The sequence below is a fragment of the Vulpes lagopus genome, chromosome 3 (assembly GCF_018345385.1).
Source record: "Vulpes lagopus strain Blue_001 chromosome 3, ASM1834538v1, whole genome shotgun sequence".
NCBI lineage: Eukaryota > Metazoa > Chordata > Mammalia > Carnivora > Canidae > Vulpes > Vulpes lagopus.
In genome coordinates, this window is record NC_054826.1 from 29,647,246 (window position 1) to 29,669,240 (window position 21,995).

Consider the following 21,995-nt stretch of genomic DNA (forward strand, 5'->3'; position numbering starts at 1 on the left):
TGTGGGCCCCTGCCCTGATCCTGTATTTTGTTATTCCCAGGCAAAGCCCTCAGGGCAAAACTCCCAGGTCAGAACTGCCTCAGGTCCTGTCAAGGGGCCCCCTCAGAAGGCAGGGCCTGCAGCCACCCCAGTAGGAAAACAGGAGGAGGACTCAGGGAGCAGCAGCGAGGAGGAGGAATCAGACAGCGAGGGGGCAGCGCCAGCCCAGGTGAGGCTCCTGTCTAGAAGGCTCTTCTCCTCGGTGTTGGTAGCACTCTCCCACGCACACACCTATACACACCTGCACTGATTCTGCTTGCCCGCTCGGTTTCTTGTGTCTCTGCACACAGCCATGCTCCTCCCCTGATCCCGTGTGTCTCACTGCAGGCAAAGTCTTCTGGGAAAATCCCCCAGGTCAGAGCTGCCTCGGGTCCTGCCAAGGGGCCCCCTCAGAAGGCAGGGCCTGCAGCCACCCAGGCCAAGGCCGAGATGTCCAAGGATGACTCAGAGAGTAGTGAGGAGGAGTCAGAGAGTGAAGAGGAGGCGCCTGCAGCCATGGCTCCAGTCCAGGTGGGGCCCAGGAGGGGCCGCTGTGCAGCCCTACCTGAACCACCCCCACCACTCAGCTCCCCAGAGAGCAAAGGGGAAGGACGGCAGCAGGGTCCCACCCGAAAACAAATGGGGGGGGGGGGGTGTTCTGAATTCAGGCTCCTCTAGTTTCTGACTTCTGCTTCCTCTCAGGCAAAATCAACTGTGAAAACACCCCAGACGAAGGCCTCCCCAAAGAAGGGCACCCCCATTACCCCTACACCTGCCAAAGCTCCCCCAGTGCGAGTGGGCACACCAGCCCCTTGGAAGGCGAGAGCAGAAGCTTCTCCAGCCTGTGCCTCCTCTCCAGCTATGGCGAGGGGCGCCCAGAAGCCAGAGGCCTCTTCAAGCAGCGAGGAGTCTGAGAGTGAGGAGGAGACTGCTCCCGCCCCAGCAGCAGGACAGGTGAGGCCAAGTGTATTCAGCTGATTCAGGGCCAGAGCTCATGTGGCCACTTGGGCACCTGTGACACATATCTCTTCCCTGTCATTCCAGGCAAAGCCTGTGGGGAAAGGCATCACCGTGAAGGCTGCCTCCACACCCACCAAGAGGCCCTCAGGCCAAGGGACTGCCCTAGCACCCCCTGGGAAGGCAGGGCCTGCAACAGCCCCAGTGAAAACTGAGGTGCAGGAAGACTCCTCAGAGAGCAGCGAGGAGGAATCGGGCAGTGAGGAGGCTGAGGAGGCGGCTGCGGCTCCTGCTCAGGTGAGGCTGAGGAGGAGCCAGCCCATCCCACCCACACCAGAGCCCCAGGGCAGGGTGGAGGAGGGGCTTTTGTTGGCGGCCTTCACCCAGCCTCCTTGCCCACTTTTCATTGTTTCCTCTGCCTGTCATAGGGCGGGGTCTCCCCCTGGCCTTTTGAGCTTCCATTGAGATCCCTTATGCCTTCCACAAGCTCTGTTGGGCACCCCATCTGTCAGGTGCTGTTGAGTCTCCCCCTCTGGGAGCCCCAGCCTAGGTGGAGGCGTGGGCGTGTGCACAGGTTCCTCCAGCAGGGTGAGCTAAAGCTGAGAGTAGAGAGCCTGCACCTGGGCCAGCAGCATGGCAGGTGATAGCATCTAAGGATTTCCAGCGAGGAAGACCTCCTGGAGGAGGTGGCATTGGGAACTGTGGGCTGAAAGAGCTGGCCAGGTGAAATGGAGTGTTCCAGTCAAAGAAACTAGCCTATGTGAAGTCCCAGAGGGTGGGAGCATGCTTGGCCTGAGTAAACTGCCCCAAGCGGAGCATTTTCGTAGGATCACTGGGGCAGGTGGTGTGGCAGGGGCAGATAGCCAGGGGTTGGAGTCAGGATGCCTGGGTTCAAATTTCTGCTCCGTCCAGTGATGAAATCCATCCAAGACCTTTGTTTACTCTTCTGTAAGTTGGGAATCAGCCTTCACAGGATTGAGAATTTAACGAGATCTCACCTGCCACACACAGCAAGTTCACTCATCTGCCACCCTGAGGGTGGGCCGGGCTGATAGGGAACAGAATCAGGAGTCCCCTCCCAGCCTGGAAGAGTTAAGTTGGGAAGAGTGAAGATGGCTAACACCCTGTACTCACTCACCATTTTATTATTTGTAATTGTCACACCCCCCAACCCCCGGCCATAACCACTCAAGAGATTAGTCATTTTTCCCCCTGTACCAGAGCGTACATTTTCTATGGATTTTTTTTTTCTTGTCCTCTCCTCACTGTTGCCTTGTGGGACCCAGGTTCCTGTAATTCCTAAGTGCCTCGTGAGGTTTTGACCTGTGTGTGAGCCCTGCTGGTGTCCCAGCCCAACAGCTCCTATCACATCTGCAAGCTACAGACACATTCCAGACCAGTGCCTGAAAAGTTTAATTGTACTCATTGCTTAAGTATTTGTCTTCCCATCTGAGCCTCCCACCAGTACCATTAGACGGGGGTTCATTTGCTTTGACTTCTGGAGGAGGAAATTAGAGTTTAGAAGAGTTGTTTGCTGACCTGCTTCAGCCCAGCCAGCCAGTGAGAGTCCAAGCTGGGCCTGGGCCCCAGTGTGCCTGCCTCAAAAGCCTTTGACTTTCACATATCCTTCTACTATATCTTGGCCCAGACTTTTCCAACCACAGACATGATTTTGCTCAGGGGCCATTCCCTCCCCCCTTCTCCCTCCCCCCTTCTCCCTCCCCCCTTCTCCCTCCCCCCTTCTCCCTCCCCCCTTCTCCCTCCCCCCTTCTCCCTCCCCCCTTCTCCCTCCCCCCTTCTCCCTCCCCCCTTCTCCCTCCCCCCTTCTCCCTCCCCCCTTCTCCCTCCCCCCTTCTCCCTCCCCCCTTCTCCCTCCCCCCTTCTCCCTCCCCCTCCTCCCTCCCCCCTTCTCCCTCCCCCCTTCTCCCTCCCCCCTCTCCCTCCCCCCCTCTCCCCAATAAAGCAGCTAATCCCTCTCTAGGGGCTCAGATTTATAGCCTGATGCCCTGTCAGAAGATGGTGCATTGCCTAGCTTCAGAAAGCCTGAATTGCCTCCACTGAGCCAGGCAGGTCTGATAGGAGTCTTGTCTGGAGGATAAGAATAATTAAGTCTCGGTTGTGGACTTCCCGTGAGGATGAAATGAGAATACTTGTATGGCCTCGCTCTCAAAATGCTGTCTATTCACACTCGGTGGGTCCCACACTGTTCAGTATTGCTGGGGTCAAGTGAGTCAGATGGCCTCTGGTCTGCTCAGATCCCCCAGCCAGCTCAAAGGAAACCTTCCATGAGAGAGCTGAGGTTCAAAACAAATTAACAAAGACTGGAGTGCTTCTGGAAAACCAGATGTGCCAGAGTCTGAGGAAGGAGGTGATTCCTGATTGAAATGCCATAGGAAGAGAGCCCTGGTGTCAGAAGGGTGGGGCAGATGGTCAGTCACCATGTGGTGAATGGCGGAATAAGTGCTAGGGCGCCTTTGGAGCCTGACTTTGTGTTCTATGTTGATCTTACAACTTGGTTACATTTGCTTATCTGTTTTCCCGACTTTTGTAGATTCCTTAGGATTTTCTATATTCAAACCATGTTTTGTATGGTTTTATTTTTTCTCTTCAACCTAGATGGCATTTCTTTTTCTTGCCTTGCTGCACTGGCAATACCCTCTAGTACAATGTAGAATAGCAATGGTGAAAGTAGACACCTTTGCATTGTTTCTAATTTAGGGTATAACAATCATTCTTTCACTATTTAGTATGGCTTTAGCTCTAAGTTTTTCAAAGATGCCGTTTATCAGAATGAGGAAGTTTTTTTTTTTTTTTAAGATTTTATTTTTAAGTAAGCTCTACACCCAACGTGGCGGGGTGGGGGGGGGGGGGCGTTTGAACTCACAACCCCAAGATCAAGAGTCACATGCTCCACTGACTGAGAGGGCCAGCCAGGTGCCCCACTGGATGACTTTTCTGTGCTGAGCACATTGGCTTAGCCAGACACAGTCTATGCTTGCTTTCTTAAAGTCCCAATTCTTAGTTTCACTTGGTCTTGTGTGGATGAGGAAAGCTGAGCTATGGGACAAATCAGTGATCAGATGACCTCTCTGAACGAGTCAGGGGCCTAGAGACACCACCAGATTCCTCATTTTGCTTTTCATTAGCAGAGTTTGATTTCACACACCTGCCAGCGATCTCCCATCAAAGATTTTAATTCTTTGTTGCTCTCCTGTCTGTGTTTGCTTAGATGCCCTGAGGGGGGTTTGGGAGGATCCCTTGGCTATCAGTTAAGATTAGGGTAAACTGAAGAAAACCTCAAATAGCCATGATTTTCTCTATTTTGGCATCCTGAGTACCTGGCTCCTGCTTCATAGACTAAAATGGCTGCTAGAGCTCCAGCTGTTACCTCAGCATTTCTTCTATCTAGGAGGAAGAAGACCCATGTTTTCTACACATATAAGAAAGTCAAATGGTGGGGCACCTGGGTGGCTCAGTGGTTGAACATCTGCCTTCAGCTCAGGTTGTGATCCTGGCTCCTAGGATGGAGTCCTGCATTAAGCTCCCTGCATGGAGCCTGCTTCTCCCTCTGCCCCCCTCCCCCCCCCCCATGAATAAATAAAATCTTAAAAAAAAAAAAAAAGTCAAATTGTATACTTCGATTCTGTTAGCCAGAAGTTAAACTAGCCACCTAGCTGAAAGGGAGCCTGGAAAACACTTCTGCTCTGGGTAGACTCATGCTTAGCCAACACAAGAAAAGTGCTCACAGTAACAAGTTTAGGCGAGTGCTTGTTATGTGCCAGGAACTGTGTTAAACACTGTGACTCTCCCATTTAATCCTTATGATAATCCTGTGGGTGGGCCTTGTGGTTAGCCCCATTTTACAGAGGAGGAAACTGAAGCCCAAGGAGATCAGTGATTTGCCCAGATGCACACAGCTATTAAATGGAGGAGCAAGAATCCAAACTCAGGCATTTGACTCCAGAATCAGTGTCCTTGGCTAACTACTCTGCTGCATCTTACCCTCTCCCTTCTGCAATTCCTATTTCTCCTCCTAGGTGAAGACCGCAGTGAAAACCCCTCAGAGCAAGGCCAACCAAGCTCCCACCAGAGCAACTTCAGCCAAAGGGGCAGCATCAGCTCCAGGAAAAGTTGTCAGTGCAGCTGTTCAAATCAAGCAGGAGTCCCCAGCCAAGGCAAGTGGAACCAGAAGCCCAGGAGAGGCTGGAGGTGGGCTGAGCCCAGACAGGCCCCCTTGCACAGGTGGGAGGGACTTCACACTCACACCATGGGAGGGCTTAACCTAAATGGAGCTGTGCTACCTACTTCCTTCCCTAATGCCACTACCTCTTATTCAGGTAAAGCCACCAGCAAGAACCTCCCAGAGCAATGCTGTCTCAGTGAGGGGCCAGGGCGCCGTGCCAGCTGTGGGGAAGGCAGTGGCCACAGCAGCCCAGGCCCAGCCAGGGCCAGTCAAGAACCCAGAGGAGGACTCGGAGAGCAGTGAGGAGGAGTCCGACAGTGACGGGGAGGCCCCCACTCCGGTGAGGTCCGGGGAGAGTGGAGAGCAGCTCTTGCTGTCCCTCCCTCCCCTAATTCTATTTCTCTTGCTCTAGGTGAAGCCCTCAGGAAAGACCCCCCAGGTCGGAACTGCCTCAGCCCCCAGGAAGGGGCTGTCCAGGAAAGGGGCCACAGCAGCCCTTCCCAGGAAGACAGGAGCCGTGGCCACCCAGGCTGGGAAGCCGGAGGAGGACTCTGAGAGCAGCAGTGAGGAGGAGTCTGACAGCGAGGAGGAGGCGCCGGCCCAGGTGAGGCCTGATGAGGAAGCTGCTACCATACGAGGCCTCTGAGCTGATACCACCCACTCCTTGCTCAGGACTTGGGTGCAGGGCCAGGTGAGGAAAGAAGACCAGTTTAAAGCTGTGGCTCCTGGGTCCTTAACCAGCTGCTGTCCTCCGTGTCTCCTTAGGTAAAACCTGGTATAAAGCCTCCCCAAACCAAGGCTTCCCTGCTGAAAGGTGTCTCAGGCACTCCTGCATCTGCTGAGGCCTCCACAGCACGAGTGGACACCTCAGCCCCACAGAAGGCTAGACCAGCACCTCCTGCCAAGGTAAATGAGGCTAGAAATCCCGGATGTCACTAGGAATCTCGGGTTCCAGGGGATCCTGGGGGGCTAGAAGAAGTCCCTTCCCTCACCTGGGCCTGGGACCGCAGGTAGGCATGTGTGTCTCCCCAGATGGAGCTCCGCTGGTGTGAAGCCTCAGGAGTGAGGAGAAGGAGGGAATGAGGAATTGGCTTTTATCTGGATGATTTTCCCTCTGTCCGTGTGCAGAAAGCAGCAGGAGCGACTATGTCCTGCAGGAGTTCAGGGAGACCAACTCTAGGATTCAGGGGGCTCATGCATGTGCTGGAAGTGATTTACACAGGCCTGGTAGTCAGCGTTTAGCCTGGGTGTCAGGAGAAGCTGAAGAGGGTGGTGGCTGCTAAGGCAAACTGGAGAGCTCTGGTCCCATCTAGGAAGATGGTCCCTGTCAGCTCCAGCGCCCAGATGTGCCCCCTGTGTGGCCACATCTTCCTTTCCTGTGCCAGGCTGAGCTCCATCCCCTCTTAGATTTGTTTTCTTCACGAGTAAAACTGCTCCTAGCTCTGACCTCTGCCTTCAATGCATCAGACCAGACCAAGTACAAGCGCTGTGTCTCGCTGGTAGAGATAAAGGGATGAAAGATGCTGGCCCTGCCCTTGTGGGCAAGATGAAGTAGCTGGCTTATTGGAGAATATTCTGGCCGTGCTCTTTGCTGGAGCTGGGAGAACAGGTCTCTTAGAGGCCAGAAGAGGCGCTTGAGCGGAGCCTGAAGAGCAGGGGTTCACTAGACAAAAAAGTGGAGCTAGGCACTCCGGGGCAAGGGATGACTAGGGGGAGGGAACGTGAAGTCAGGTGGGTTCCACAAAGGCCAGCCATCCTTTGGGCCTCAGTTACTTCTAGTTGCTTGTTACCGGTCACGTTTACAGAGGCCTACACATCAGACTAAGACACAAGGGTCCCAGCCATGTTCAGACAGTATTTTGGGGTTTCTTTTATGTCTTAAGGATGCCCTGATCCAAGAATCCACTTATCTGCAGGAGAAAACCTAATTCCCAAGGCTTAAAGGGCATTGGTTACCTCATAATGCACAAAGCTTTGAGGGTAAAGGTGGTTCCTTGGGTGCGACATCATTGGTGACCCAGATTTCTTCCATCTTTTGCTCATTGTCCTGGCAGGGCTGCAGCACCTCCACAAGAGCTAGGAAGTCCCTCAGCTGACCTCCCTTCCCCCTTCCCCTCCTCATCCAGATCTAAGGCATGTGCTTCCCCCCCACCCCCCACAAAAAAAAAAAAAGCCGCTCACTGATAGGGGCTTGTGGTTCTGTGATTGGCTGGGAGAAAGGGCCACCTCCCCCAGAGCCTGGTGGGGGGGTGGTGCTTATCAGAGTCAGGGTTCTGTTAACGAGGAAGACATGGGGGCATGGGGGCACGGGCACGGCTGTTGCAAGGTGCTGCAGTGTGCGTTGGTTGTAGCTGACCCATTTAAAAAGTAGGAAATGACATAAATCAAGATCTAGCAGCTCTTGAGAAATTAGACTCGGGCAGCCTGCGTGGCTCAGCCGCTGTAGTGTCTGGACTCTGCCCCCCCCCCCCCCCCCCCAGGCTCCCCTGAGCTGGTCACCACCAGTGCCTATCTCTCCATACTCTCCTCTTCTGGCTCCCTGATTCAGCTCTTGCCCAGCCAGCCCCCCTCATTTATTCCTGGCCTGGTAGGAGGGGTGGCAGCCTTGGGACACTTCCAGCTGGGTCTAGCTTTTACCTGGGGGTGCCACAGCCGATGTGAGCGTGCTGGCACCACTGCCTGCCCTCTGCAACCTAGTCCCAGGCTGCTGTCTCCTCTCATTCAGAGGCCTGACCAACAGCACTCCAGCCCTCAGGTTTGAGTGGTGGCTGGTGGCTGACTCCTACGTCCCTTTCAAGTTCAGAGCCAACTCTGGAGGGAGCATTAGCAGAATGGAAGCCTGTGTTTCCAGTGGCCGTGGCACATGCCTGCGACTGTCCTCCTGTGCGTGTAGTAAGGGGCTGTGCTGCTTTCCGTGGACAGCCGGTATACGTGAGGGTCCTTGCTCACTGGCCACAGTTTCCCCGCCCTGGTCCCTCAGGTGTGTTCCCCCTCAGCTAATGGCTCCTCTCCCCTACCCATGTGCTTGTCCCCTCAGAAAGAGGGGAGCTCCAAAACTGCGAAAAGCAAGACCCAGGCCCCAGCACCTCCGGAGAAGAACGCAGAGGGGTCCTCCGAGAGCAGCGACGAGGAGCTGCCAGCCACCCAGGTATGCCCTTCCTTCTCTTTGGGACACTGCAGCTCAGAGTAGGGCAGCAGGGCCTGGGGAGGGGGCTAGGGAGGTGGAGGGCGAGGGCAGATCTTTGCCATTTAAACAGCACTTTATGGTTTCCTGGTTGGTTCATTCATCCTCGCAGTAACCCCAGGAGGTAGGCAGCAGGGCATCATTGAACATCCAGGCTTCAGAGCCAAACCATGTCGGCTCAGTGCTGGCTCTCCCAGCCACCAGTTCTGTGACCCTGGGCACAACCCAACCATTCTGAGGCCTGGATATTTGCATTGTAAGCAGGCAGGGTAACTGTCCTCCCGCATCCGGGCACGGTGTGCTGCCTGAAGAGGAGCACCTGTCACTGCAAGAGGGCACGTGCTGTGGCCCATTTGATGCATCAAAAATCAAAGCCCAGGGAGTTGAAGTCAATTCCCCAAATTGTCATGACTCAGAACAAGCCAGGTAAATGCTGGCCCCTGGCTCCTTGTGCCTCCCCTTCCTGTCTGGGGCTGGGAGGCTTCTTTGCAGAGCTTGGCAGAAGCCAGTGGGCACGACTGGGCCCTCGCCCCAGTGCCCGTGGCGCATATTCACATGCTCTGCTCCACCCGCCATCCTCCCCTGAGGTTGGGACCAAGGCCACCTTGTCTCCCCAGCTTGCTAAGTCAGGCCTCTGGGTGAGCCCCACCTGTCCAGCAGATGGCAGTGCCCTTTGTCCTGTAGCCCCAGGTGCCTGGATGTACTGCCAGTCCCATAAGTACCACACCAGTGGGGTCTCCGTAACCATCTCCCTCAGATTCCACACCACGTGCTGACCTGCCCACCAGGGAGGTCAGGTGCTTGCCACCCTGTGACAGGCTGGGGTGCTCACGCCATCCTCCTGTTGGGAGCACAGGTTATAAAAATCCTAATGAACAGCTCCATCTAACGCTGTCAGCCACTGTGTGCCAAGCACTGTGCCAAACCCCGTACCTCCTTATTCTATTAAGTACCCACAACATCTCTCTGAGGGTAGGTCCTTCTTTTATCCCCATCTTAAGGAGGAGGCTCAGAGAAGTTGAGTGAACTAATTGCCCAGCATCACCTGTCCAGGAGCAAGCGGGCAGATCTGACATTTGAACGCAGGCCGTCTGCGCTGTGCCTGCTATCTGCACTGTCCCCTCTCCTAGGAAAGAGGAAGGCCAGCTGGGCCCTGCCCTCTGGCTGGCCGGGCGCCCTTAGGAGGCCGCCGCCTCCTCTGAGCAGGATCGGGACAGCTGGGAGGGAGGGGGCTGCCTCGCCCTGCTTTGCGGGGGCGGACTAACACAATTAAAATGAACATCATGCTTAAGCTGAACCGTTTAATTGGTACGTTAGTCCTGAAGATTCTGGAGTCCCTATTAAAAAAGAAGCAGGAGAAAAGTTGGCGTTCTGTGCCTTTCCCTAGGAGGATTCAGGGAAGACGGCGCAGCCTAAGGAAACTGCAGTCCCTCCTCACTGCTGGGGGATGTTTAGCTCCTTAATCCCCAGCTCACTAATTATGATTATTATCACTATTATGCATTTGTCAGGTACTTCTCTATTGACAAGTTTCACTCTGTTATTATTAGCCTATCAGTGGAGAAAACGGATGGATGCCAGGGTAGTAGGCAGAGTCTCGGGCTGGGAGGTGGAGGCGATTGTGGCTCCATTCCCAGGCTCCCTCACTGTGCCTCAGTCTCCCCAGCTACAAAGGATGGGCCCCAGCCTCTTTCTCTGAGAGATACTTCAGGGGGTGGTGTTCTGTGGCTCAGCCCTGTTGTGCTGGCATTATGAACCCCAGAACAGGGTCTGTGCTGGGGTAGGTACCATATTAGTGTGTTAAGTTGAAGCCCTAGCATGGTGGTTTCTGGTAGGAGCTCCTGTCTGGTGCCTGGAAAGCTGACTTCCAGCCCAGCTCTGGCACAGTTTGCTGGTCACCCTGGGTGTGGCCACTTGCCCTCTCTTGAGCCTCAGCCTTCTCAACCCGTGGAGTGACATTCCTTGGGGGCCGGTGAACCACGAGGCTCCAGGCCCACCCCTGGGCAGTGGGGTTTCCTGGCCCCTTAGGGTGGGGCTGGCCCAGGACCTATTAAGCGGCCCCGAGGCAGTTCTGTGAGGGGCTCTCGGATGCCTCCTTGGCTCTGTCCCTTGCCCCCAGAGTTAGCCACCTGGGCTGGTCAGCTCCTCACTCCCAGCCAGCCCCAGACTGGAATGAGGGCAGAGTTGGTGAGCCGAGCTGTGACAAGCTCCCCGCTCCCCCCGGGGTTGGTGGTTCAGGAGGGGAGCCCCTGCACCCCCTGTGGGCCCTGGCTGCCTGGTGCCTGCCGGGAGGTCCGGCCAAGCGTTCAGGCTGCAGCAGCTCCCTGTAAGCCTTGGTCACCCCTGCGTGTGCTGTGCTTTGCAGTTTTCAAAAAAGCACAGCAGAGCCCCTCTGGTGAGCGAGCCCGGGTTGAGATTACTAACGGCCCCTCAACAGGTGGGAAACTGGGGCCGAGGAAGCCCAGGGGCTGGCCCGCAGAGGTGGGATCAGAGGCGGGTTTCCCTGTCTCCCTGGGTCGCACGGCCCACTTTTGCACGATGCCCTGCCCCTGTACCCCTGTCGTGTCCCTGCCCCCGGACGCCAGGCCTCCCGCGCCGCCCCCAGCCCGGAGCCGTGTGGGCAGGTGGAACGGGGGGAGGAGGCTTTTGCTGCTGAGCTGCTTTTAACATCCCAGACGTTATTGTTTGCCGCGGTGGGTTCGGTGCCTCTCCTCGTCCCCGACAATCTGTTCTTCTGTCTTTCTCACATATATATAGATCCCCCCCTCCCTCAACTGTAAGCCTTCTCCCACTTTCCATCCTTCTCTCTTTCATCATGTGGGAAGGCAAGCTCTGGAAGCGGCAGATCAGAGCAGCCGCGGGGGAGGCCGTTTGGCAAGGGTGGGAAGGGCCTCAGCCCAGCAGAGCTTCCCCCCTCAGGCGGGCGCCTCTCTGCTTTACTTTTCATGCTAGCTCTCCCACCGCCCCCTGGGCCCCGGAGGTGGGCAGGCTGGTGTGATGGGCGAGACCGGGTCCCAGACGTTGGCCTAGGGCAGCTTCCTGCCACTGCCCTGTGTATCCGCCACCCCCGCCCCCCAGGCCGGAGAAGGGGGGGATCTCCAACAAAGTCTGACCTTTGAGGACAGGAGATGCAGCCTCATCCAGCTCCCTGGCTCCGTGTGTGCAAGGTGCCCTTGCGTGCAGTAGGCATCTATCCACCTGAGCTGTGACCCCGACCTGGTCCGCAGGATCCCAGGGAGCGGCCGCTTTCTCTCTCTTTTCGTGCCTCACTGGAAGATGTAAAGCCTGCCCAAAGATAGAACAGCATGAAGAACCCCCACGTGCTTCCCCAGCCTCAGCGGGTCTGCACTCGTGACCAGGCTTACTTTGAGCAAGCCCTCCCTTCCTTCCCCAGCAACCCTGGGGTACTTTTCTTTTAAAGGACAGCCACCGCACAGCATCACCCCCTAAGAAACTGGCCTGCACAGTGTCCCCATTTCCCAGATTGTCTCGTGAATGATGGTCTTTACATCTGGTGTGTTTAAATAAGAGTTCACACGGGGCCATTGGGTTCCTTAAGTCTTCACCTTGGTTTTTCTCCTGTGCACTTTGTTTTGCTGAAGACACTGGGTCAGTATAGCTGAGTGGTTGCACCTTAGGCCACAGCTCAGGAGGCCACATCAGCATCTCTTGGGCAGGAGCAGCTCAGTTACACACAGTCCCCAGCTGAATCGTGTGTAATGGTTGGGCAGCTGAGGGCTGTGCTGCTTAGAGCACCCTGCTTGGCCAGCGTCTGTCCCTGAAGTCAGCCAGAGGCAAGAAGGCTGCACTGGTTCTTCTGGCCCTGGCTTCACTTCAGTGAAACTGTGCGACCCTGGGCAGCTCTTCTGGGTGTCTAATTTCCTCCCCCAACCCATCCAGGGGAGCTAGTACTGCTGACCTCAAGGGACCACTGTGAGCTATTGTGTGGGTCTTAGCAGGTGCCTGGACTAGGGGTGCACAGGGTGCCATGGGCAGCCCGAGTGACCTCTGTCTGCCCTGGGTCCCCTGGACCCCTTGCCTTATAAAGCCCCTCCCCAGCTTCCCCTTTGCCTGGCCAAGCCTTTAATCACTGGGGGGGTATGTTTTGTTTTTGTTTTTCAAGGTGATTAAACCCCCTCTGATTTTTGTCGACCCTAATCGTAGTCCAGCTGGCCCAGCTGCTACCGCCACACAAGCTCCAGCTGCAGACACCCCGAGGAAGGCCCAGGCCTCGGAGAGCACAGCCAGGAGCTCCTCCTCCGAGAGTGAGGATGAGGATGTGATCCCCGCTACGCAGTGCTCCGTTCCTGGTGAGCACAGGCCCACTAGGCTGGGCTGACTCTTGTGCCACAACTGCCAGGCTCCCCTGGGAGGGCTCGCCAGCACACACACATGTGCACGCTCAAGCCCCATTGAGGCTGCTGGCTGAGTTACCCGGCACGTTGTTGGCCAGGAGGGGCTTGGGGCCAGGTCTCTGCAGCCTACATTGGTTCATGCCGATGAGGAATTACCTCTGACCTCTGTTTCCAGAGGAATATTTGCCAGGACTTTCTCTGCCAGCTCCAAGGGGTGGAACCACACCAGTGGCTAGGAGCTGCAGATAGTAGGTTTCTACGTAATCTAAGGGAGAGCTTTGTAACAACTAACCGCCTGCCTGAACGAGGAAGGGTGCTCTGAGGTGGTGGTGAGCCTCCCAGTCCTGGTGGCATGTAAAGTGAGTCAGGGTAGTCTAACCAGACGTTGTAAGCAAGGATTCCATCTGTCAGTGGGAGACAGAGCTACATCTGGGATTTCTTTGATCTCTGAGCATCTGTGATACTCCCAGTGCCATCAGGAAAATGGCTAATGTTGTCCTGATGCTGTGAGGATAATAATACCTGATTTTGGTAGGCTCATTTAATACAGAATAACACAAGAGAAAATGTCAGTATAATCCACTGTCTGGAATAATGACTGACATTTTAGAACTGTCAACTTTACAAAAACTGGAGCTATATCTGTGTTTTTGTCGAGGTCCTACTGGGCACATATGCCCCTGGTTTTTCCTTGATGTACTGTGACGCTACATATTTACTGCGTGACTCTTGCTGGCTACAGAGCAGTCCTCGGGGTGGGCTTAGTGTGGTTTATGCCGGCAGTGCTTTGCTGGAGGGAGTTAAGGGCTTCATGGTTTGGGGGGTTATCACCGACAGCACTACATTGAACACCCGTCACTGAGTCTTTGCAAATGATTGTGATATTCTTAGGAAGACTTCTGAGAGCACGGAAGGTCCCGTTTGGTAGCAGTGCTCCCCATCATTGCTCAAAGTGCTGGCCTGGCCAGCTGAGAGGCAACATTGTCTAGGCCTGAAGTGTGGGGAGGGGCCAGGAGAAATTCTGGGGTCACTGCCATAGCAGTCCTGTGATCTCTGAGCTGGTGACACAGAGATAGTGACAGCTCCTGCCTGCGAGGCTCAGGGAGGTGGGGGGAGGCAGGCTTTTGCTGCAAATACCGTGAGCATTGGGCCACGTCCCCATAAGGGCTGGAAAGTGGGGATTGCTACTTGGGTGCCCTGACTTGTACCCCATCCCACTCCATTTCAGCCAGTAGAACCAACGTGACCCCACTCACGGCCCACCCAAGGCCGGCTGTCAGAGCCAGCACTGTTGGGGCCAGCAGCGGTGAGGCGTCCGGTCGGGTGTCAGAAGGCAAGAAGCAGGAGGCACCCATCACTCAGGTACCTAGCAGGCAGGGGAGGGCTGTGCAGGCCACCTGGGGGCAAGGTACCTCCCTGCCCCCTCCGCGCCACCTCCCAAAAGTAGCCTCCCCTTGTGGCCAGCCCTTCCCTGGCTTGGTTGCAGGCCTGAAGCGGCTCCCGGGTTCCTCTGAGGTGTGAGGAAGAGCAGTCTGGGAGCATGGCACCCAGGCAGAACCAGGGCAGCTCCACGTGTCCCTTGGCAGCTGTTCCAGTGTGGTTGTGCTTTTGGTCTTTTTCTCTCCTGGTTCGGAAATGCCGCGAACAAACCTTGCCCTTTCTCAGTGTGGATAACATGACTCCCTGGCTTTCACTGTTTTCAATGCTTTTCTGCTAGGCCTTTGCCTAAGTCTGCAGCCTGAACGGGATAGGGTTAGAGGCTCATTCACCGTGTGAATGGCGGAGCTGAGTGCTGCTCCTCAACAAGACTGTTGAGGCCTGTCTAGGGTCAAGCAGGGCCAGAACCCAGGTCTCCTCACTCCTGGTACACAGCTCCTGGGCCACGTGGGTTAGTTTTCCTGTCCCATTGTGTCCCGTTCCCCACCACCACCAAAGAGGGCAGGATGGAATGGGGCACCTCTGTCCCAGAGGGGCTCATCATGAGGTGCAGCCCAGGAGAAGCTGCCTGGGAACACGGGTGCCATGGGTAGCTGTGCTGTGGTCACTGCACCCAGCAGCCTGCATCCATTCGGCCATTCAGCCAGCAGATGGTGCTGAGCATCTGCCCGCGCCAGGCACTGATGATGCAGAAAGAAGATAGGGAGTCCCTTCCCTTGTGGGCCATGAAACAAGGAAGCCAAAAAAAATACCTGAGTATTTTGGGTGGGTGCTTTGAAGGAAACTGAGTATAAACTAGAGAATGATGGGGTGAGCTGTTTTAGGAAGGATGGGCAGGAATGGCCTCCCCAAGGAGGTGACATCAAGGCTAGAGAAGTCCTCCAAGCCAGGGAGTCCTCCAGGCAGGGGAGCACAGGTGTTGGGAGCCTCTGGGGAAGTGCTGGGAGGGCCTGGGGGGTTTGCAGGGAGCCCCGCCCCGCTCTTCCCATTCTGGCTCCCTGACTGGTGGCAGATGTGGGAAGCCAGGCGGCATCAGGGGGACCTTTGAGGAAGTTGTTGCAGCCACCAGGCTAGAGACTTTTCCCCAGTGCAAGCTCAGATTGAGTTGAGGGGCCTTGGGTGGGACCCGAGCTGCTTCCCTCCGCTAGGCTAGAAGCTGTCTTTGGATCCTCTGAGAACATCATGATCACTTAGAACCTGAAGCCTGGCCCCATTTTCTGCCCACATGTGGCAGTATCCCTGTGACTGTCCCTCCGTCCCCCACTCTCAGCCCCATGGCTCCTTGTGCAGATACATACAGGCCCCTCCTACCCCAGCCGGGATCTGACCAGGGCATGGCACAGATGGCATCCTGAGAACCTGAGAGTCTCAGGGCTGCCTGTGGCTGTCCACAGGTGGCAAAGAGGAACCCTGCTCACCTCCCGCTGACCCAGGCTGCCCTGAAGGTCCTTGCTCAGAAAGCCAGTGAGGCCCAGCCTCCTGCTGCCAGGACCCCGTCTTCAAGTGGGGTGAGCTGGGGAGCTGGGTGGTGGTGAGGCCAGGCCCTACCCTGGAGGGGGACAGCAATCAAAGATGACAAAACATAGAAGGGAGGGCCCAGGCAAGGCTCAAGTCCCGGCACTGACCTGCCCTGTGAGTGTAGCATGCACACGTGTCTCTTCCCCATCCCCACCCCTGCTGCCCATTTGAGCATTTGTGGGAAGGCTATGAAGTGAGGCCTGGGTGCAAAGCAGCTAAGCGGCATTTGGTCCTGAGGTGACTGGGGTGCTCAGTTGCACCAAGTCTTAGTTAGTGCCCTTCATTTATTCTTCTACTCTTTTTTTTTTTTTTTTTTTTAAACCAAACTAGGTTGACCGTGCTCTGGGCACACTCCCCGTAATGAGTCCTCAGATCACCCCTGTGCAGGCCAAGGTGACCAACAAGCTCAAAAAGGCCGAGGTCCCTGCAGTCGAGCGAGCCACAGCCACTCCTGCGGGACACCCCAAAGCCAAGGCCTCTGAGACCTCCAACGACAGCGAGGACAGCAGCGGCAGCTCTTCAGGGAGTGAGGAGGATGCTGACGGGCCCCAGAAGGCCCACAGGCGGGGTGAGGGTCCCAGCAGGAGAAGGCTGGGTGGGCCCGGAGCAGGGGAGTGGCGGCCGGGCAGACCCCTAAGCTTGGGCCTCCACTGTATATCTCCTTGTTCTGCAGCGTCTGCCTCATCATCCCGTGCTGGGACTCAGTTTCCCTCCCCCTCCATGAGGAGGTTGGTCTACATGATACCAAATACCTTCCAGCTCTGCAGTGTAGCCATTGCTGACTTTTTGGTATCAGGCTCCCATTCCCAGGGTCATCCCCCCACCCCACAGAAAAGCAGGGCCACCTAAGTAGGGCCTCAGGAATTAGGAGGAAAGGTTTTAGCATTCAGGTGTCTTGCTTAGAGGGCTGCGAACAGCCATTGACCTTGGAGGGAGTCATGAGAGCAGGTACAGCCTTGGGCAGGAGGATGAGGGATAAAGCAGAAGGCTCAGGCCATCGTCCCGGGGCCTCCCAACAGCTGACCTGTGCTCTCCCAGTAGGTCCGGCCCCCTCTGCGACAGAGACCTTGGTGGAGGAGACCACAGCAGAGTCTAGCGAGGACGAGGTCGTGGCACCCTCTCAGGTAACTGCGAGGGAGGGGACTGGCACCTACCTCGGGGTCTTGGGGTGGGGGTTCAAGGCCACCCCCAGGGCCGCGTGTCAGCATAAAGCCAGGAGCCGTGGACTCCTGGAGTCTGTAGCAAAGACTTGCCTTGACTTTAGAGGAGTTCCAGAAAAAAGGATATTTTGTAACAGATGGGATTTCTTTAAGGTTATCCTCTGTACAAGGCAAGCGCTGGTGATTTTCCGTTTGCGTTAGTAGTGAGAAATTGTCTTCTTAACTGTGCCCAACAAAAATCTATATTAATTTAAATGGTGCAGGAGGTACCTACAGAGGGCTCAAGTGCTCACCGCCTGGCCCGATCTCTGGGGCTCTGGGGATGGCTTCTTCACGGTAGGCCCTGCACTGGAGGGGAAGGGGGGCTGGGCAGGATTCCAACCTCGTTCACACTGGGTTTCTTCAGTCTCTCCTCTCAGGTTATGTGACCCCTGGGCCAACTCTGGCCAACTCCCAGGCTTCAAAGGCCACTCCTAGGCCAGACCTCAACCCGTCGGCTTCCTCTACTTCCACCAGCAAAGATGCCCCAGATGGCAAGCAGGAAGTGGAGCCCCAACACATAGCAGGTACTGTATCCCCTAAAACAAGTGAGTCAAGGGCCATAGGAAAGACACAGTGGGACACGAGGGACAAGGCACTGGGCCCCTTCTTTCCCTCCCACCAGTATGGTCCTGTCTGTCGCAAGGGCCTCTCCAAGCATGGCCCGGGGCCCCTTGCCCAGGTGTCTGGCTCTTACAACCTGAGATGGCCTGGAGGTCGGGTTATCCAGCTCTGTGGGACCCTGGTGCACCTGATAGGCTGATCCCTACCTTAAAGCGGCCTTGGATCTCTCTAGATGTCCCCGCTGACTTTCTTTCCTAACAGACAGACTGCTGGTATGGGCTGTAGGAACTCGGACAAAAGGCAGGAGCCATTTGTGGAGAAGTTTCTAGCACATGGCAAAGACCCCAGGTGATGGCCTGGCTTGTCATAAAGCCTCAGGACCCTGGCCACTCTGGGCCTCTGTGCCCTAACCACACAGTTCAGGGGAGATCCATCCAGTCTGTGTCCAGGCGTGGCACACACAGCAGTCACCTGGTGTCTGGGGAGCAGACCAGAGTACTGAGGTCACCCAGCCTGGGGCATCCGCCGGCCCTGACTTTGCCAGTGCTGAGGGACAGGAATCTCCGACCAGCATGCCTGGGACAGCTCTGGGCAGTCCCCAGCTTTGGTGTTCTAGGGTGTTTGTCGACAGGAAACAGAAGTGGGCTGCAGGGAAGGAGGTTGTAGCACACAGGCTCAGCTTCCCTCTCCAATCAGCACCCCCAGCCCTTGGCCAAGAAGCACCAAAGGACTGAACTGGGCCTCCGTCTGTCCTGGGACCCCCTCTACTCAGCCTGCCATGTGTGCCTCCCCGAGCTCCCCACAGTCCTGGAGCCAGAGCGGCTGGAGATCCCACCTGGGCCCCACCCTCTGCAGGCACAGTCCCCGACCCCGGGACATGGAGCAGGGCAGCAGCTGGGCATCCTTCAGAGCCCAGCATGGAGGCACTCTTGTGTCTGTGGAGACCTACTGAGTCACCTGGGAAGTTAGGGGCGGCATTGGGGCACTGCCGATGTCACCCCACCACCACCGTCGTTGACTTTAGCTGCAGCTCCCCGTGCTGGGTCAGCAGAGCTCGTTTTCCTCCCCAGCATTCTTTGTGAGAGGCGGGTGCGACAGGGAGACATTTTCGAGGGGGCTGTGGAAGGTTTTTTTCACACGTGTAGTCAGCACACAATTATCAAAGGAGAGCAGAGGCGTGGAAAATTCTAAACAAAGGCTGCACCAGAAGTCACTCTGGCAGGCAGCAATCCTGCTGAGTCAGCCACCACGTGTGTCTGCGCCATGCCCGTCGCCCCTTGGCTGCCTTGTCCCCTGACCAGCTTCTGTCATGAGTCTCTGACTTAGAGGCCTCACCGTTCATCTAAGTCCTTATTTTACAAACAAGGAGACTGAGGCTGTGGGAGGAGTGCGGTCCCACAGCAAGTGGTGGTCGGCAAACCTAGAAGTCTCTTGCTTCCCAGCTCTGGACTTCTGGCTGGACAATACCATCTCCTGTCCGACCTTTCATTTTGTTGATAGATTTTATGCCCCTTTAACATTCTAGAGTCCTTTTCCATGTCCAACCTGACTTAAATTTTTAGTGCAAGGAGACAAAAGAGCTAAGTTAAAGAAAAAAGCTCAGTTAGAAACTGCTGGAAAGGTGTGGGCCAGGAGACCTGGATAGGGCAGAGTGACCACTGGCCCGCCCTTTCCCTGTCTGTACCATGGTCAGAGAAGGTTGACTGGGTCCCTAGACCCCCTTGGTTCTTAGTCAGTGAGCCTGTTTCCCGACTCCCTGGTCCGTGACCCCACATCCTCTCTCCACAGGCAGGAGAGAGGCTGATGCCATGCCTCAGAAGCCCCGGAAGCCCAAGAAGGAGGCCGGGAGCCCCCAAGCCTCCACGCTGGCCCTGCAGAGCGACATCAGCCGACGCCTCCTGAGTGAGCCCTGGCCCCTGAATGAGGCCCAGGTCCAGGCCTCGGTGGTGAAGGTCTTGACAGAGCTGCTGGAGCAGGAAAGGAAGAAGGCCGCCGATGCCGCCAAGGAGAGCAACAGGAAGGGCCGGGTGGGCCGCAAGCGGAAGCTGTCGGGGGACCAGACAGCAGCCAGAGTCCCCAAGAACAAGAAGAAGAAGCAGCTCGTGGCCGGGGGAGGCGGGGAGGGTGCTGCTGGCTCATCAGAAAAGGCCCTCAGGACTCCCAAAGGGAAAGCCAAGAGAGATGGAGCAAGCAGTGACATCAAGGAGAAGAAGGAGAAGGAGTCTCCTGGCTCTCTAGGGGCCAAGGAGAAGCCGGAAGGGGAGCTGGGGACACTGAAGGTTGAAGGTGGAGACCAAGGCAACCCAAAGATCAAGAAGGAGAAAAAGAAATCGGATAAGAGTAAGTGGCGGGCTGCAGGCTGGAGCAGATTTCCAGGCCCTTGCTGAGGTCAGCATGTGATGGGGGGGGGGGGGGGCAGGTTCAGCAGGCACGGAAGGGACAGGCTGAGAACTGCTGGGGGTGGGATGATAGTGGCGAGCCAGAGCTGGATCCCAGAGTCCCCAGCAGGTGGGCTGAGCTGCCAGGGAGATGCGGGCTGCCACAGGGTGCGGGACGTGGCCTGCTCCCAGGTCCTCACTCACAGTGGGTGTCCAGTCAGCACATGCACTTCAGCTTCCTGCTGTGACCCAGACACCTAGATGGCAGGTTCCCCTTGGGGCTCTCAGGCCAAGGCAGGTAGTCACGGAGGTCTGTGGGCTTGTATTTTGATGGATCCCCAGAGTGTGGGGAGAGCCCGGGACCTGGCATTGGGAGGAGTGGTGTGAGGATCCCTTGAGACCAGCCTTGTGTCCCTTGACATTGACCCCACACACACAAGCATGTGTTTACTTAGGGGGGTTATTTTCTTATCTTAGAAAAAAAAGACAAGGAAAAAAAGGAAAAGAAGAAGAAGGCAAAAAAGGCCTCAACCAAAGACCCTGACTCACTGTTCCAGAAGAAAAAGAAGAAAAAGGTAGCGTGAGTTCCTGAGGGGTCTTCAGCCAGAAGAAAGACCCACACCCGGTCCCCAGGGTGGATGTGATCAGCTCCATCCTGTGCATGTCAGGGTACCCATGGGGCGGGCCAGACCCAGTCCCTGCCCCTTTCCATTCTCAGGTGCCAGGGTTTGGGGGGCCCGTGAATCGTGACACAATGGAGAAGCTGGGTGGAAGGCAGGTGCCACTCTGAGGAGGGACATGGTCTGTGTGTGTAGAAGCCATGCAAGTGGCCGCGTCTGTCTGTGAGGTAGAAGGATGTTCTTGGGCTGGGTGAAGACCGGAGGGGCAGGGGCAGGGAGGCCAGCTGGGTCGGCAGAGGTGAGAGGAAACAGTCCCTGGGTTGTATGTATCCCAGCTGGCCGGGTATCCTCCCTGCAGAAACGTAATCCTCTGCCTTTTTTTTTTTTTTTTGCTTTTTTTTTTTTTTTTTTTTTTTTTTAAGATTTTATTTCTTTCCTTGAGAAGGGAAGAGAGCATGCAAGAGAGAGCACAAGCCAGGGGTAGGGCGGAGGAAGAGCTAGAAGTAGACTCCCTGCTGAGTGGGGAACCCAACGTGGGGCTCGAATCCAGGACCCCAGCCAGGATCATGACCTGAGCCCAAGGCAGAGGCTTATACCTATTGAGCCACCCAGGCACCCCCACTCCCCTCTGCTTTATGGGTTCTAACGGCTGATCTCCAGAATAGGGGAGCCTCCACACCTTACATGGGTGCAGTTCTCACTGTGCCAGCAGGGCCTCAGCTGTGTTCAGAGCTGGGCATCTGTTGGCTTCAGAGTCCTGGGCTCCTTCCTGGGCAAGTGGGGCCCCATCCCTGCCCTTGGAGGTCCCTGTATACCCACTATCTGTTGGGGGGAGCCATGCGTCCTCAGGAGAGAACCATCGCAACTGCTCCTGGGAGGAAGGGGTGGGCAGCATGGGGGGGGGGGGGGGCGGAGATGCTTCAGGTTCAAGAGCCTCTCGTACTTCTCTCCTCACAGAAGAAGACAGCAGAGCAAACTGTCTGAGGGGCACAAGGCGACAGGTATGCTTCCTGGCCTGGAGATCTGTAGTGAAGGTGGGAGGGTAACTAGCATCCGGCGGTGTCCCTGGGGCCAGGCAGGGAAGGCGCAGGGGCTCAGGAAAGTAGTTCCATCCCTCAAGGTCAGTGGGGCTGGTGAGCTGATGCCAGAAATCAGAGCTGCAGAGTCCGAAGGCTCCAGAATGGCGATGGCAGTGACCTACACAGTGCTCGCTGGGTGCGGGCACTCGGCTGGTTCCTCTTTGTAGAGGAGGAGAGTCTCGAGGTCAAGTACTGCTCAGTGGCTCCCCACCATTGTCCACTTTGTCTTCCTTGTGACTCTCTAACTGGAGGGCATTCCTCATGGAGAGGAAGGTGGTTTCCTTGGGGTAAGCCATTCTGATGGAGCTGGGCTTTCTGGGTGGTGGTGAAGGGGCTGACTGGACCCCAGCAGCCTCCTGGGAATGGGGGAGACCCAGAGCCCGCCTGGCTGGAGCATGAAGCACTCGGCCCGGTTCCTGGGACATGGTCCAGGCTAACATGCCCGCCGCTGTTGATGGTCCTCCCTGCACCAGAGACACCAGATTTTGATTTGATTTTCTTCT

At 56.3% G+C, this 21,995-nt stretch overlaps 1 protein-coding gene across 5 annotated transcripts in view; it reads left to right on the top strand.

The window, feature by feature from the left end:
* TCOF1 (treacle ribosome biogenesis factor 1) overlaps positions 1–21,995 on the top strand; it is a 37,555-nt gene that overhangs the window by 15,004 nt on the left and 556 nt on the right. For 2 of the 5 annotated variants that reach the window (XM_041750457.1, XM_041750460.1), the window contains exons 10-27: positions 41–208; positions 367–549; positions 721–972; positions 1,063–1,272; positions 5,013–5,150; positions 5,313–5,498; positions 5,571–5,762; positions 5,924–6,064; positions 8,196–8,306; positions 12,466–12,652; positions 13,926–14,059; positions 15,529–15,642; positions 15,983–16,220; positions 16,691–16,776; positions 17,219–17,378; positions 19,204–19,755; positions 20,271–20,368; positions 21,371–21,414. In XM_041750457.1, coding sequence (XP_041606391.1) covers positions 41–208; positions 367–549; positions 721–972; positions 1,063–1,272; positions 5,013–5,150; positions 5,313–5,498; positions 5,571–5,762; positions 5,924–6,064; positions 8,196–8,306; positions 12,466–12,652; positions 13,926–14,059; positions 15,529–15,642; positions 15,983–16,220; positions 16,691–16,776; positions 17,219–17,378; positions 19,204–19,755; positions 20,271–20,368; positions 21,371–21,397 — 3,177 coding nt within the window. In that variant the 3' untranslated portion in view covers positions 21,398–21,414. The remainder of the gene's footprint in view (positions 1–40; positions 209–366; positions 550–720; positions 973–1,062; positions 1,273–5,012; positions 5,151–5,312; positions 5,499–5,570; positions 5,763–5,923; positions 6,065–8,195; positions 8,307–12,465; positions 12,653–13,925; positions 14,060–15,528; positions 15,643–15,982; positions 16,221–16,690; positions 16,777–17,218; positions 17,379–19,203; positions 19,756–20,270; positions 20,369–21,370; positions 21,415–21,995) is intronic. The other 3 variants (XM_041750458.1, XM_041750459.1, XM_041750461.1) reach the window with 3 other exon arrangements.